The sequence below is a fragment of the Schistocerca americana genome, chromosome 9, assembly GCF_021461395.2.
Source record: "Schistocerca americana isolate TAMUIC-IGC-003095 chromosome 9, iqSchAmer2.1, whole genome shotgun sequence".
In the NCBI taxonomy this organism is placed as follows: domain Eukaryota; kingdom Metazoa; phylum Arthropoda; class Insecta; order Orthoptera; family Acrididae; genus Schistocerca; species Schistocerca americana.
Window position 1 is genome coordinate 79,356,024 of NC_060127.1, and position 15,364 is coordinate 79,371,387.

General features: G+C 38.6%; 1 protein-coding gene across 4 annotated transcripts in view; it reads left to right on the forward strand.

Moving 5' to 3' along the window:
- LOC124550910 (interference hedgehog) overlaps nt 1–15,015 on the forward strand; it is a 556,726-nt gene extending 541,711 nt beyond the window's left edge. For 2 of the 4 annotated variants that reach the window (XM_047125700.1, XM_047125701.1), the window contains exon 15: nt 13,022–15,015. In XM_047125700.1, coding sequence (XP_046981656.1) covers nt 13,022–13,207 — 186 coding nt within the window. In that variant the 3' untranslated portion in view covers nt 13,208–15,015. Of the gene's footprint in view, nt 1–1,007; nt 1,104–13,021 lie in introns of all 4 variants that reach the window. The other 2 variants (XR_006967749.1, XM_047125702.1) reach the window with 2 other exon arrangements.
- Nucleotides 15,016–15,364: the final 349 nt, after the last annotated feature.

A 15,364-nucleotide genomic window follows, 5' to 3' on the forward strand; every position in this document is an offset into this window, starting at 1 on the left:
TCTAAATTATATGTGATATAAATATTATTTGTGTACTGGAGACAGTGGTTGACCTTTACAAGGAGAAAGTAATGGAAAGGGAAAAAATGTAAAATTTGCCATGTTAACAACATGGCTGCCTGTATCAAGTACTTTAGGTAGTTGTTTTCCAACATTGCACCAATAAGCCTGACCAGCAACCTCTATGGTGAAACGAAAAGATGGCATCGAGTACATCATTTTGGTTAGATTAAACAATCATGCCCTCAACAAGTTGTGATTCAAAGTGAAGGAGCTTTTCAGATACTCAGCCCAAATGGAAAGTGGAACACTACCTAGAATCTTTCCTGAAGTTATTCAAATACCTTTCATGCTTACTATTATCCATCTTTGTTGCAACAAGTGTGGTACATATGGAAAGAAACAGCTTTGAAGCAGACAAATAGTCATCATTTGTTTATTGTGGAAAAAGATAACTAATATGTTTCTCATTAAGTCACCCAATTGTGATGATTTAGTTATAGAAAACACAAGAAACCACTGAAGGTCATCTAGTTACAGTCTGAAAGTTTATTATCAAGGCCATTTCAATTAGAAGTTTGTGATGGTGCATTAGCAGTGATGTGGAGAATGAATGAAGTCTAGCCAGTTGAGTCCCAAGATTGCACCTGGTGAGATTAAAGTTCCTTCCTATATCGACAGTGGTCAGTAGTGTACTCCAGATGAGGGACCGCGGTGTGGTTGGTGTAAGGCCTGGAGTGAACAACTGATGTAGACTGTGCTTCTTGTCAGTGGTAGCAATGCCACACATCAGTGAAGGGAGGGGCCTGCTGTGGCAACATTCTGACTTTCTGGTACAGACAAGTCAGTGTTGTCTCCGTCCTGACTTGTATTGTTATGCCCACCTAGAACTGTTGCAGCTGTTCCTCAGTGATGCAGCATGGGCAGGCCAATGAGTCGGCAACCTGTTGGGACATTTTATCTAGCCATCAGACTGCATGTCCACTTACAATGTCCTTTTCCGCTAGGAAACTGCAACTGACCATCTACCACTGGGAGACTGGTGGCAGTGACGCCGTATCCCTTCTCCCACTCCAAGGAGAAGATGGGCAACCAATGTGATTGTAAGTATCTGGCAAAGTTGACTGTCGTGCTGAGACCTGGGACCCCGAAAGGTGGCAGACCAGTGGTGCGAAGCAGTCCCTATTGGCAGTGGAGTGGCCAGCGGATGCTGGCCCACAAATATTGTACTGTGTTGGAGTGGAGGTAAACTGCACAAACCCCAGAAGGGAATCCCTGAAACAAAAGGGCGTGTGTTACAGCTGCTGTGGAGCCAGAAGGTCTGGAACTGAGGACAGAGGATGGTAAAGGATGGCCAAAGCAACAGGCGAGGAATGGTGTGAACGAAAGGAAGAAGCTTGCAGCAAAGCATGAGTGGTACCTGGAGGACAGAGAGGGGCACTGAGACCCAGCAGCAAACAGGATGGGAAGAAGCGTGACGGGTGCGGGAGCCTGAGAGTGAGCACCTAGGCTGGGCCAGCGAGGAGGGAAGCCAGGAACAGAAGGTGAAAACAAAGTGCTAGGGTCGAGTCAGTGGATGGAGAATGAAAAGACGGTGAGGGCTGAGACCGAAGGGCAGTGATGAATCTAGCATGTTGTTGTAGGGCACCCAAACATGTGAAGGGCTCAGAGTGCCCTGCCATCCACACAGAGAGAGGTGTCCACAGCCACAGTGGTGCGGCAAGTACAATGACAGAGGCACTTTCGGGTCCACCGTGCTTTAACACTTCTACTCAATTATTATCTACTCGTCGGTAAGGTAATCCTCAAAACTTTGAAGACAGATGAACTGACTTATCAAAAGTGCATGTCATCTGATGTTAGAATCATAAGTAGAAGGTTAAAACGAAATTTTTCTCCACATAACTGAAATTTTCATAGATTTCCTGGTTCTTCATGAAGTGTGTGGTTTACAGTGAAAGTGATCAGTTCCAGTTTTTAAACATTTATTCTTCCATTCGTAACAGCTGATCAAATCCATCATGACACATTGCAAAGAGGCCAAGTTGTACAGTATGTCTTCATAAAACAGCTGACTGGTTCACAAATCAAGAAACATACTTTTTTACAACTTTAAATCTTAGTGAAATAATATTCAAGTAACTAACACAGGTTACACTTCGAGGTATCAGCTCAAACTGCCCGTCCCAGCAGCCTCGCTTCCCTATTTATATATTCTAAATAATGGATGGTCACTTGGGCCATTATTACTTAGTAATGACAACATATTTTTAATTGTATTTACAATTAAAAGTTCAAAGCCAAGATGTTCTGATTACACAGAATAATACGTCTAAAATTACAGAATTGAATAATATGTGAAATTTATAATGTAAAAATGTTTTCAAATGTGAAAATTCCATCTAAATATGAGTACAATAATGAACTTCACAAAATTAATTAATACATGCTAATTACACAATGACTCACATTCCTAACAATAATTGAAGCTAAGAGGGTGAAACGAAACACGTTTTGATTGACAGATTTTGTAACAGATGCCTAGGATTTTATAATTAGGCGTATATCTGGTTACAACAATATGAGTTTAATTAATAAAGTCATTAAGACGGAATGTTCTTTACAGCTTCCATCCTAAATTTACGTTTTACATTATGTGCCTTCATTTGCAAGCGACAGAATAACTTCTTGAATGAGTAAACTACATTCGTAAAAGTCCAATTATTTGAATAATTACAGTTGGTATTAACACTATATATTTTATTCCTATCATTTTCACTAATTCAAGTCTTTCCCATTACTACAATGAATGCCACAGTCTGTTAAAATACATCATCATTTGTTTTATTTTGTAATAGTGTCTGCTAATTAGTCTCCAATTTAGTGTCATTTTTATGAAATTCATGAATCACCACAATACCAATCATTTTAAAGTGAGGTATTGTACTACATGATGTCAGGGAATCGAAGTTTTCATTAAGTCTTTGTATATTAGGTACATTACAGTGGGAAGGCAGCATCTGGGAGGGACGACTGTGGCAGATGATCTGTCTGATGATCACAAAGGGGACCTTGGTGTGTCATTTGCTTTTGTAACCATTGCCAACTTTCTTGGTTTTGACTGTATGAGTGCCGGTGTAAGTGCGTGTGTGAGCATTTTTTATCTGTTTTCTTAGGAGAGGACTGGGATTTGTGGTCATCTATTGGGATGCTTGTCTCTTATACAGGACGCGGCAGAACTAAGCGAGCAGTTTTGAGAGATAACTGCTCTTGTGTGTGTGTGGGGGGGGGGGGGGGGGGCATTTGCACACGGTCTCCTTCTGTTCCATCCATGACCCCATTACAGTATGCCTGATATGGTTTGGACCGGAGCTAATTGGTGCTTTGCCATGTGTGTGTGCGTTTTGAAAACAGTCGGGCTGTGATCGTGAAGCAAAGAGCTTTTTGGTGATGGTTCAACATTCCGCATAACAGTGCCATTCTTAATGCAAACAAAATTCAGCCCTGGGTTTGACAGTAGGAAAAAACTGATAGCACACTAAGAAGAGAGACATGTGGGCAATGCAAATCGCATACAACACCAGATAGTTTGTAGCTGGTGAGAGCAACACTTGAGCAATTGCCATTACTTTCTGCTTGAAGGCATGCTGTTGCATTGGGGATTTCAGATAACAATTTGGGGAGGATTTTGCATTTGGATTTGAATTTACATCCCTTCACAATAAAGATGCTTCAAGAATTGAACCCAGCAGATTACACCAACTGCTGAAATCTGTGTGAACAAATGCTTGCACAGATCCCTCTATAGGCAACTTTCTTCAGCAGTGATGAGGCACATTTTCATCTCAGTGGGACCGTGAATAAACAAATTTTTCAGTACTTAGCTGAAAATAACCCTCAAATTATTCATAAAAGACCACTAAATTCCCCTAAATTGACATTGTTGTACACTGTATCACAATTCGGCATACAAGCGTATGTCTTTGATGAGGAAGGTGTGACCATAACTGTGCATTCCACGCATTATGTTTCAGTGTTCCAAAATTTTCTGCAGCCGAGAATGGAAGAGATCATTGAAGAAGAGGGAATAGGGGACTTGTTCTTCCAACAGGATGAGGTTACAGCTCACAAAGCCCAAAATTCATTCAATGTTGTGAAGGAAATGTTTCCATGATGTCTGGCCTCTTTGAGGGGGGATGTGGGGTTGCCTGCACGGTCACCAGATTTGAGCATTTGTGACTTCTTTCTGTGGGGATACCTAAAGCAAAAGGTGTTTAAACATCACCTTACACTCTGCCAGAGCTAAGGGAGCAAATTATTGAAGAAGTGAACACCATATCTCGTGATATATTTAAATGACTGTTGAGAATTTCAGAGATCTTCTCCAAAAGTGTATTGCTGTTAATGGTAATCATCTTGAGGGCATTATTTTCAACAATGAATGAATATAAAATTGTATGAACTATTGGTTTTGAATTTAAAATATTCTTTCTGTGTCTATCACAATTTCTTTTTTATAACTCCTCAAAAGCTTAATTGGTTCTGTCACACTCGGTATAACCAGTCAGTGTAATGAGTGACCATGTGGTGATATAGTAGTAGATTCTTCTCTGACTTTGTTTTGTATATGTGCTAATTTTAAAAGAAAATTATTGCACAATGGGACATCATAATGTCTCAGAATATGATCCGGAATCCTGCTATAAGCAGACATCAGCGATATATATCTACAATTGTTTACCCTTTCTGTAACCAGGAATTTTTTAGTTGTGTAGAATTATTGCTTGTGGTATATATTCTCAATAAATATGAGCTAGGAAAGAGCCTGATTCTGCGGTGTCTTCTTCACTTTTAATATTCTCAGTTCTTTTTCAGTACAAGGGGTGTTACTGTTGATATCTCTCATTTGTAAATCTGTTTGGCAGCGAAATGTACATATGCCAATATAGCATATGCCAATATACCCACATATTAATACTTGTTAAAATGAAGCATTTGGTCTGTTCTCTTCAGTTTCAACAGCGGTCTAACCCACAAGAGATTGAGCTGAAGGTATGTATCCTTTCTTTGCCTTTAGACATGATCAGAACTTCATAGGATTTTCTGAGAAGTCTTCCTCATGGCCTGACTGCAGACTGTAGGATTACATGAGCCATAGCCCTTTTGATGGATTTACCATTTGGTGTTGCATTTTCTCTATCAGTTTGACTGTAATCTCTTTCACAATGAGCAACTTCTTCTGAATTTTACTATTAAGTGAAGATGACTTATGCTATATTTTATTACTTTACATTGTATTTATTATTCTAGACTACAATTCATACGTTTCTTTCAACTTTAATGACAACTGTACTGTATTTTTTGGGTCTGAGTGAAATGTTCTTACTTCGTCTTAAGCAAAGCTTGGGACCCAGCACTTGCACAGAGTGCCATGTGGGGCAGGAGGGGCATAAATCTAGTGCTACTACCTCACCATCTGAGCAACCAGAGCTGACATACATATGTATGTCAAGCAGCAATAACTCTTTTCCAGAAGTGTTGTTATATTGTGTAATGTGTGGAGTATCAAACATTACTGTTCGATTGTTTAGACAAAAATTATTATTTGACTTTCGCAAACATAAGCTGTTTTTACTTTGCAGATGATTTATTTGTAATGTAAACCCAATATGTATCATCAGTAATCAATATTCAGTTTGACAGTGTTAGAACAAGATAACTTGAATACTTACTTGATTGGTAAAAGATTAGGTCCAGGGTTGATCATTGTAAATAATAGCCTGACAAAGTTTTGATGTAACTTCCAATTTATTCTTTACAGATTTGTCAGAAATATTCACAAACCTTTTACAGTCATTGTGTCTGTCTGATCTTCAAGATTACTTTGAATAAGACATGATGTATAGGCCTACTACTAAACAAATCTAATACTACTTTGTCGTTTCTCTATAAGAAAATTGCTGCACTTTAAGGCTCTGTATATGCCATGCACATAACACATAATGTGTGTATGTCCCTCTAATGCTTTACAGAAAATAAATTATAGTAAAATTCAAAAGACAAGTGATCTCAAAGCTAACATTAAGTAGTCCAATTCAAATCCAGTCAAAATATGAAATGTACCACAATTTTCAAATTATTAAGTCATCATGATGCAGCATGTTTCTTTGTACTGCATGGCATAATCAGTATTCAAATGAGCATAACAAATCATTTTTCCCATTAAAAGTGATGTCATAGACAAAAGCATTAAGTGAATGAAGCACAACATAGAAATTAATTGTTAAATAATCACTAGAAAAATCATCAGCCACCAGTGTAGCATAAATCTTAGTATAAACCATAAAATATCAAAAGATTAAAAGTTAATTTTAAATAAAGAAAACATAAAATTTTTCAATTCACCCATGCAGAGAAATTCATGCACATCACTGTCGTTCCTCTTATCACACTTTAATCAATGTGGTGGTTTTTTAACTTTATTATTTAATTCAGTCTGTGGAACCTTTTCCACCATAGTTCCATACACATTATCTTAGTTGTACATTTTATAGTTAGTTTTTCACTTAAATCTACTGTGAAATTAAAACAGTGAACTGAGCAAAACACATATGACTACTTCCACATATTGCTATTATTCTTTCACATATTGTAACTGACAAGTCAAAATTACAAATTTACTCATCAGGACCACCCATTTCACACAAAATTACATCATGTACCACATTATCACAATGTTCTTTTGAATCATTTTAAACTGATTACAAAATTTGTTCTGATACTTTTCCCACCAATCAAGATACAGTTGTTTAAATAATTTAAACAATTTTTCCCATACAGATTGTTTGCATACAATAGATTTTGAATAGCTATCTATACTTAATGTTGAAACCTTGTCTACTTTTGACAATCCAGATACAATACGTTCACTTTCCTCTGATGAATATTCATCTTTAAAGACAATAAAACATTTTGTCTCATAATCAGTGTGCTGTACTTCATTCAAGACATCATCTTCCACATAATCATCATATGAAATAATTACATCATCATCAGTCTTAGCTACATCATGTATACAGGGTGGTACATTGATCGTGACTGTGCCAAATATCTCACGAAATAAGCATCAAACGAAAAATGACAAAGAATGAAAGTTGTCTATCTTGAAGGGGGAAACCAGATGGCGCTATGGTTGACCTGCTAGATGGCACTGCTATAGATCAAATAGATATCAACTGCATTTTTCTGAATAGGAACCCCCATTTTTTATTACATATTCATGTAGTACGTAAAGAAATATGAGTGTTTTAGTTGGACCAAATTTTTTGCTTTGTGATAGATGGTGCTGTAATAGTTGCAAACATATGGCTCACAATTTTAGACGAATAGTTGGTAACAGGTAGTTTTTTTGAATTAAAATACAGAATGTGGTACGTTTAAACATTTTATTTCGGTTGTTCCAATGTGATTCATCTACGCTACCAAATTAATGCAATAAATGCTCAAAATGATGTCGGTCAACCTCAATGCATTTGGTAATACGTGTAACGACATTCCTCTCAACAGCGAGTAGTTCGCCTTCCGTAAGGTTCACACGTGCGTTGACAATGCGCTGACGCATGTTGTCAGATGTCGGTGGATCACGATAGCAAATATCCTTCAACTTTCCCCACAGAATGAAATCCGAGGACGTCAGATACGGTTAACATGTGGGCCATGGTATGGTGTTTTGACGCGGGCCATGGTATGCTGTTTCGATGACCAATCCATCTGCCATGAAATATGCTATTCAATACCGCTTCAACCGCACGCGAGCTATGTGCCGGACATCGATCATGTTGGAAGTACATCGTCATTCTGCCGTGCAGTGAAACATCTTGTAGTAACATCGGTAGAACATTATGTAGGAAATCAGCATACATTGCATCATTTAGATTGCCATCGATAAAATGGGAGTCAATTATCCTTCCCATAATGCTGCACCATAAATTAACCTGCCAAGGTCACTGATGTTCCACTTGTTGCAGTCATTGTGGATTTTCCGTTGCCCAAAAGTGCATATTATGCCGGTTTATGTTACCGCTGTTGGTGAATGACGCTTCGTCACTAAATAGAATGAGTGCAAAAAATCTGTCATCATCCCGTAATTTCTCTTGTGCCCAGTGGCAGAACTGTACACGACATTCAAACTCGTCCCCATGCAATTCATGGTGCATAGAAATATGGTACGGATGCAATCGATGTTGGTGTATCATTCTCAACACTGACGTTTTTGAGATTCCTGATTCTCACGCAATTTGTCCGCTACTGATGTGCAGATCAGTCGCAGCAGCAGCTAAAACACCTACTTGGGCATCATCATTTGTTGCAGGTCGTAGCTGGTGTTTCACATGTGGCTGAACACTTCCTGTTTCCTTAAATAACGTAACTATCGGTGAATGGTCCGGGCAATTGGATGATGTCGTCCAGGATACCGAGCAGCATATGTAGCACACGCCTGTTGGGCACTTTGATCACAATATCCATACCTTTTCCGCAATTGGTAAACGGTCCATTTTAACACGGGTAATGTATCATGAAGCAAATACCGCCCGCACTGGCAGAATGTTACGTGATACCATGTACTTATACGTTTGTGACTATTACAGTGCTATCTATCACAAAGCGAAAAAAGTGGTCCAACTAAAACATTCATATTTCTTTATGTACTACACGAATATGTAATAAAAAAATGGGGGTTCCTATTTAAAAAAGCACAGTTGATATCCGTTTGGCCTATGGCAGTGCCATCTAGCGGGCCAACCATAGTACCATCTGGTTTCCCCCTACAAGCTAGACATGTTTCGTTCTTTGTAGTTTTTTCGTTTGATGCTTATTTTGTGAGATATTTGGCCTGGCCACAATCAATGGACCGCCCTATATAAACATTTTCAATATTGGTAGAGTCCATGAAGGACACAGTGGCCAGTGTGCAGTGACCAATTTTTGTCCAAAGTAATGGGTGAGCTCATTTGTTTGCTTGTTTACGCACTTTCAGCCAATCAGCCAATTGGTGATGTGCTACACTGACACATTTGAGCTGCATGCCCTTCTGTCTTCCTCAAATGATATTACAGAAACTATTCAGCAAAAAAATTTACTTATAGTTTTGTATCATTCCGTTAATGTTTTAGTTATTGCGATATTTCCATTTAAGTGGGGCAGTGCACAGAGTTTGAAAAAGTTTATAGTGAAAAATAGGGGTCATTATGATTTTGTGTTTGCTGCGTATTACATCATATGTTGCTGCATATGAAATTTAGCTAACATATTGAATTTTTCGTTAGACCTGGGTGGAAGTTTGTTACCAATATAGAAAACAGTGATTGTTGCTTACTCACTTGTGATTGCACACACCAGCTACAAGGCCAGAATGAAATATCCTTAACATTCCTTGTATCTGATAAGTGGTTTGAGAAATTGAAATGAGATTTTGGCAAATGACAGCACACAAAGAGGAGAGTATTTTGCCATAAGACTATTACGCAAAATTCATTATCTGCTGTGGTATTTCAAAAACTGCAGACTTTTTTGATGAAAGAATGTAAATCTTAAGGGTCATCAATATCTAGTGAAACAACATAAGTGAAGACATTACACGTCCTGTTGATGTGCTTTTTTATAAGCTATTGACCTTACTTATCATCATTTCCTTGCTTAATAAACTTCTTAAACCATTGTTTGAGAATTCTGTCGCTATCACATCTGCACAACATGTTAGTGAAGTGACATTGTATAAATCCCAATCTGCAAAAGAAGCAAATTTTAACACAGCAACAAGAAAGTTGTAGGTTTTACCCAAAATTCTCCACTCATGACACTCCTCTGGTTAACAAGTCATGTGAAAAAATGAATTGCTGCTGCATTTTCAGTGGAATGCCTTTTAGATACTAACCAAAGCAGAGATGACAGTTCACTTTTTTGGGTGACCATCATGCAAGTGTCAATGTGGAGGGGCTCCGCTTAAAATTTACGAAAAACATGAGCGTGATCTTTAGTTCAGAGTGACACCACCCCTCCAGCACTCAGCATTTCCCCTCACGAACCCCACCACTATCACTCACCCCACACTTGCCTGGCTGACTGTGCATCTGCAGGCACATCATTCTGCATGCGCTCCAACAATACAACTTCTAATCTAACTTCCACATAAAAATTTGATTGTTTCTGTCCTTATTTGACAGAGACCATTAAGTTGCAAATTTCTGACTTAACCTATACAATCTGAATGTTACTACTGTGAATTTTGCTCTTTAGTTAACTGTTTACTGGAGGTAAGACGACTTTCTTTTATACCGTACTGTGGATGGTATTACTACTGCTAACATACATCTTGTGTAAGGACCATGGAGAGAAGATAAATCAGGACTCATATGAAAGCATATAGAAATTTTTCTTTCTTTTCTCCATTTACAAGTGAAAGAAGAAAGGGAATGTCTAGCAGTGGTACAAGATACCCACCACTATGGACTGTGTGGTGGTTTGTGTAGTACGTATGTGGACGTAAATGATACTGAAGTCAGTGGATGCCCATAACTGCAAATTCACATTTATCTCATAAACGGCTCATTTGCAGTCTTGTTTGCAAATTAACGGGAAAGTTTTTGTTTCTGTTATCACATACTTCCACCCTTTTTGCTGTTAGTTATGATTCACCCTGTTTTTATTCCAACTTTGCTCTCTAGTGCAGATGTAGCATTATTCATGACTTTTGTACATAAAAGGCACTGTTAACTGTATTGACTTTTTTCTGCACAATGTAATGTTGCTGCCTTCAACATATTTTTCATTTTATGTAACTTTCAAACACACACACACACACACACACACACACACACACACACACACACACACTACTTATCTAAATTTGTGCAACTGCTAATCTAGTGAATTAAATTATTTGCAGAGTGGCTGAATGTAAACTCATAACAAATACTTAGCTCATTGAGGAGGTGCTTTTTGGTCCTGGCATCTTAATGAAAGGCTAAAGATGCCATTGAAATTTCTGCTTCATATAAGTTCAAACATTTACTACAAAAGCTAACTGTATGGAGATACTATGTATGATACGAACAAAATAATGAGTTATGCAGTTGCAGCCACAATCATATTTATAATCTTCAACAGTCAGTAATTCTTACTCTGTAAAATCTGTTATTAGAATTAGATTCATACAGACTTCTTGTGACAATTCATTTGATATTTTTGTCTAGATTTGTTAAAATTACACTGTTTTACAAATTTGACCTGTCTGGTACAAATGTGCAATCATTTTCATATGATTCATATGTTGTTTTCCTTTTACAAAATTTCTTACTTATGTGAGATTTGTTAAATGTCTTCATATACTCATTAATTATTCATTAAATATAATTATGCATACTTTGTTTTGTGTCATTTGTCTTATTTTTGTATCAGACATCATGGATTTACATTGATTACAACACTGAAGTGCTCACCACTTGGATATTATTATTGTTATTATTATTATTATGTCTCATTAACTACAAAATTGTAATTTCAAAATGAAACAAATTACTCAAATTATTAACCAGAAGTGTTAGCCATCTATTCAAAATGTATACACTGCCATAAAAAAAGAGATAGTGTAGTGTTATAGGCACCAGGGCACCATCTGTGTCTATCCTTTAGTACAGAATACTCACGGCCAGAAGGCTCTTGTGTTGCAAGCATGTGAAGCAAGCAGGCAACCATGACACGGAGACACACTCATGCTTCCCACAGCCAACTGAGTGAGTTTGGAAGGGGTCAAATTGTGACCTTCCAAGTGGCAGGAAGGTCCTTTGGAGAACTGCCACACAAATTGAATGTGCTGCGTCAGTTGTGCAACAATGCTGGAATTAATGGTTGCACCCATAGATGAGGTTATGGATGTCCACTCAGCACAGATTCTGCCAGGATTTTCATATTGTAAGGGCAGCAGTGGCAGAGTGTCAGCTACCACAGCACAGCTGAGAGAGCTTATGAGCCTAGACATGTGAACATGAACTGTTGCGAACTAGTTATTAGCAGTGCGACTATTGGCACACACACCTCTGGGCCAGTCTTCCACCACAGCATCAATGTACACGGCTCAACTTGTGCCTTCAGATGATCACTTAGAAGATGAAATTGTATGCTGTGGTCTTCAGAAACGAAAGCAGATACTGCTTGCATGCAAGTGATGGTCATTTGTGCATACGACATAGACCTGGTAAGTGCTGTCTCATAGAGTACACTCGTCTGAGACACACTGGCCCCACCACAGCCCTTACAGTCTGGTGTGCGATAACCTACAACTCTCGTTCACTTCTGGTGTTTCTGGAGGGGATACTAACCAGCATTCAGTACGTGCAGAATGTTTTTAGACCCATTCTTTTGCTGTTCTTGCAATGGGATAGTGATGTGTTGTTCCAACAGGGTAATTCTCATGTGCATATTGTCCATAGAACTCATCATGCTCTGCAAGTTCTGTGGCAGCTTCCCCGGCCAACACATTCTCCAGTCTTGTCTTCAGTTGAGTACATTGCGCATATGATGGGACGAGAAGTGACTTGTATGACTCTCCAGCCAACAACTCTTACTGAACTACATGAACAGGACAGTATTTGCCATCTGTGTGATGGAATGAATGCAAGAGTCAGTGTCTACATAGCTACCCACGAAGGCTACACTAGAGACTAATATGAATGCTTCGGCTTGGGTTTGGTACCTGATACCTAAGAACCATTTTTGCTAATGTCCTTAAACGTAATCATTTCATGTACTCCATATACACTGTTGGACCAAGAAATATTGAGTGAGTTGGAAACCTGTAGATAGGTGTACAGAATTTTTTCTGGCAGTGTATTATTGAAAAAAAAAAAAAAAAACCTGAAATTACCAGTTACAGGATCAAAAAATATGGGTGTATTGGGTTCTTCATTAAACATGTGAATCATTAGTACATTATAGGATGTTTAAAATGGTTACATTTCAACAGGATGAGAGCCTGATGGAGGCAGCGCGCAGCCAGAACAACAACTGCGAGGGCGTGGACCCGGCCACGGGGGCGTCGGTCCCTGCTGGCTCCACGGAGCTCGCCTGCTGGCGGCAGCAGCAACAGCAGCAGCCACAGGCGCCGATCCCGTACTCGTCCTCGAATCTTCCCCCAGAAAACTACGTGTGAGCACCCGAAGCTGTCGTCACATTTGTAGCATACAAACACACTTTTAGATGCAAATAGTGAGACTGCTGCAGTACCATCATTTCAGAAAGTGCTGTGAGAAAAAAAAGTACCTCTAATACCTTAGTGATGCAGTGTGGTGCAGATCACTTGAATGTGTCGTGTCTGTGGCTTTCCCTTGGTGCACTGTGGATGTACACTTATCACCAGACATGTGGTGTATCCGTAAGAAATGAAGACTGTGAATACAGTGCATTGCTCCTTTAGTAGCTTCTATTTTGGTAAAATAGTTAACAGCCATAACTCCGTCCTGAAACTAATCTCTTCCTACTGCAGTAACATGGCCAGTGCCGTGGGCTGGAAGGTGCTTATGATTTGTGAAGGACACCTTTTTCTGGTGCTACACCTATCAGACGTCAACTTTCAGCTTATTTACTCAAGAAGAGAGACTGAACCCATGCCCACAGATCCAGTTTGTGGGCAGCGTACAAATGTCTTGTGTTCTTTACTAAACTGGAACGTGTACAATTTATTTCACTGTAGCTCTTTTATCATGAAATGTTCTTAGCTTGTGCCTGGTATCCCCTTGGAGCAGTAGATAGGTACACAGTCATATGAGATAGAGATTTTGAGGGTGGACTCCCTTTCCAAATTTCACTATTTAAAGATATCACACTTTCTTACTTCAGACAGTTATTAAATTGAGACTTCCTCATCCTCCCCTTTATTATCCAGTGGGGGTTGGGGTGGGGAGGCAGTGGAGGGAGAGTATACAGAGGAATCAAGCAGTTAAATTCTATCTCCAGTGAGGTTTTTGCATCAACGAATCATGAATCACTGAACCCAAATAACCAAAAAGAAGTAAAGAGGAAGAGAAAATAAAAATGTTTGTTGAATGCACAATTCAAAAATTAGAAGTATTTGTGAGAGGGGTCAATCTAAAAGTAGAGAAATCTTTATTCAAGACAATGAAAGAGAAATTAATTTACATCATATTTTGGTATCTTACCTGTTTTTCTATGTACCACTATTCGAATTTAAACATTCATTGTAGTGCTGCACAAGCTTTATGCACACTCAGTTGCTGTTAAGTTGCTGAATGTCTCATTAGTATCCTCTTTCAATTTACTGTTATTTCCATAGTGCTTTTCGCAAAAAAAGAATCCTTCAATTTCAGGGAAACATGGTAATCACTTGGGGCCAAGTCTGGCCTATAAGGAGAATGTCCAAAAACTTCGCACTCTGCCTACATAACTGTAGGTTAGTCAGATGGTCCTTCGTTAAAAGTATTCGTTCATCCAGCATTAAACAAGTTACACCATTTTTGAACTGAAGTTTTATTCATGACATTTCCAAGAAGTCCAGTTATCTGTGCATACATTTTTATGAGGGCAGATTTTTTTTGCATATAGAAACCATATTACACTATAGGCCTCACATTTGGTGGGACAGTTACTTTTGTCACACATTTTAGAATCGGAGAACTAAACAGTAAACGATTGTTCCCGCTTTTTCTTAGCGTCATACTGTAGCCAATGATTATGAAGGCCTCTGACATTATGGAGGGGTGGGGTGGGGTGGGGGGGAGAGTTTCACAGAGTGACTCTTGTATTTGGGAAATTCCATCCCTGTGTCATTTTCACTTGAAGTGTAACACAGTCTTGAAGGAATCAAGATTTGGAGATTTTGTTCAGTCACTTAACTTAATGGACAAATCCCCTCTACAACCACTAGGAACCCATAACAGATACTGCAAAACACTCTGTATAAGATTAACTAAGGGAAAAGTACGTCATCTCAGAAAATAAAAGGAATATGATACATCTAGTGGGACAGTTATGTAAACAGAATGGTTATTTCTCTTTATTATTGTTGCAGTGACAATTGTCATGCCCATTTCACTCTCTGGTCTTTCATTTGTCTTTGCCTAATTAGTTAGTGACATTCAGTTATTCAGTCCTGCTATTTTTCTGAAGGTCTGGAAAAAGTTTAAGAGGGGCACCATGCCACAGCATAAAGATATGTTAAGAACCAGTAGTTAATTTTATAGCACACAGTTTCTAGTGTGTTATGTCCTCAAGGAGGCAGCTCAGAAGTCTTTGTGCCCTTGTACATACGTTAAAAAACTATAGGTTTGTTATGAGAAAGCACAAAGTGCCT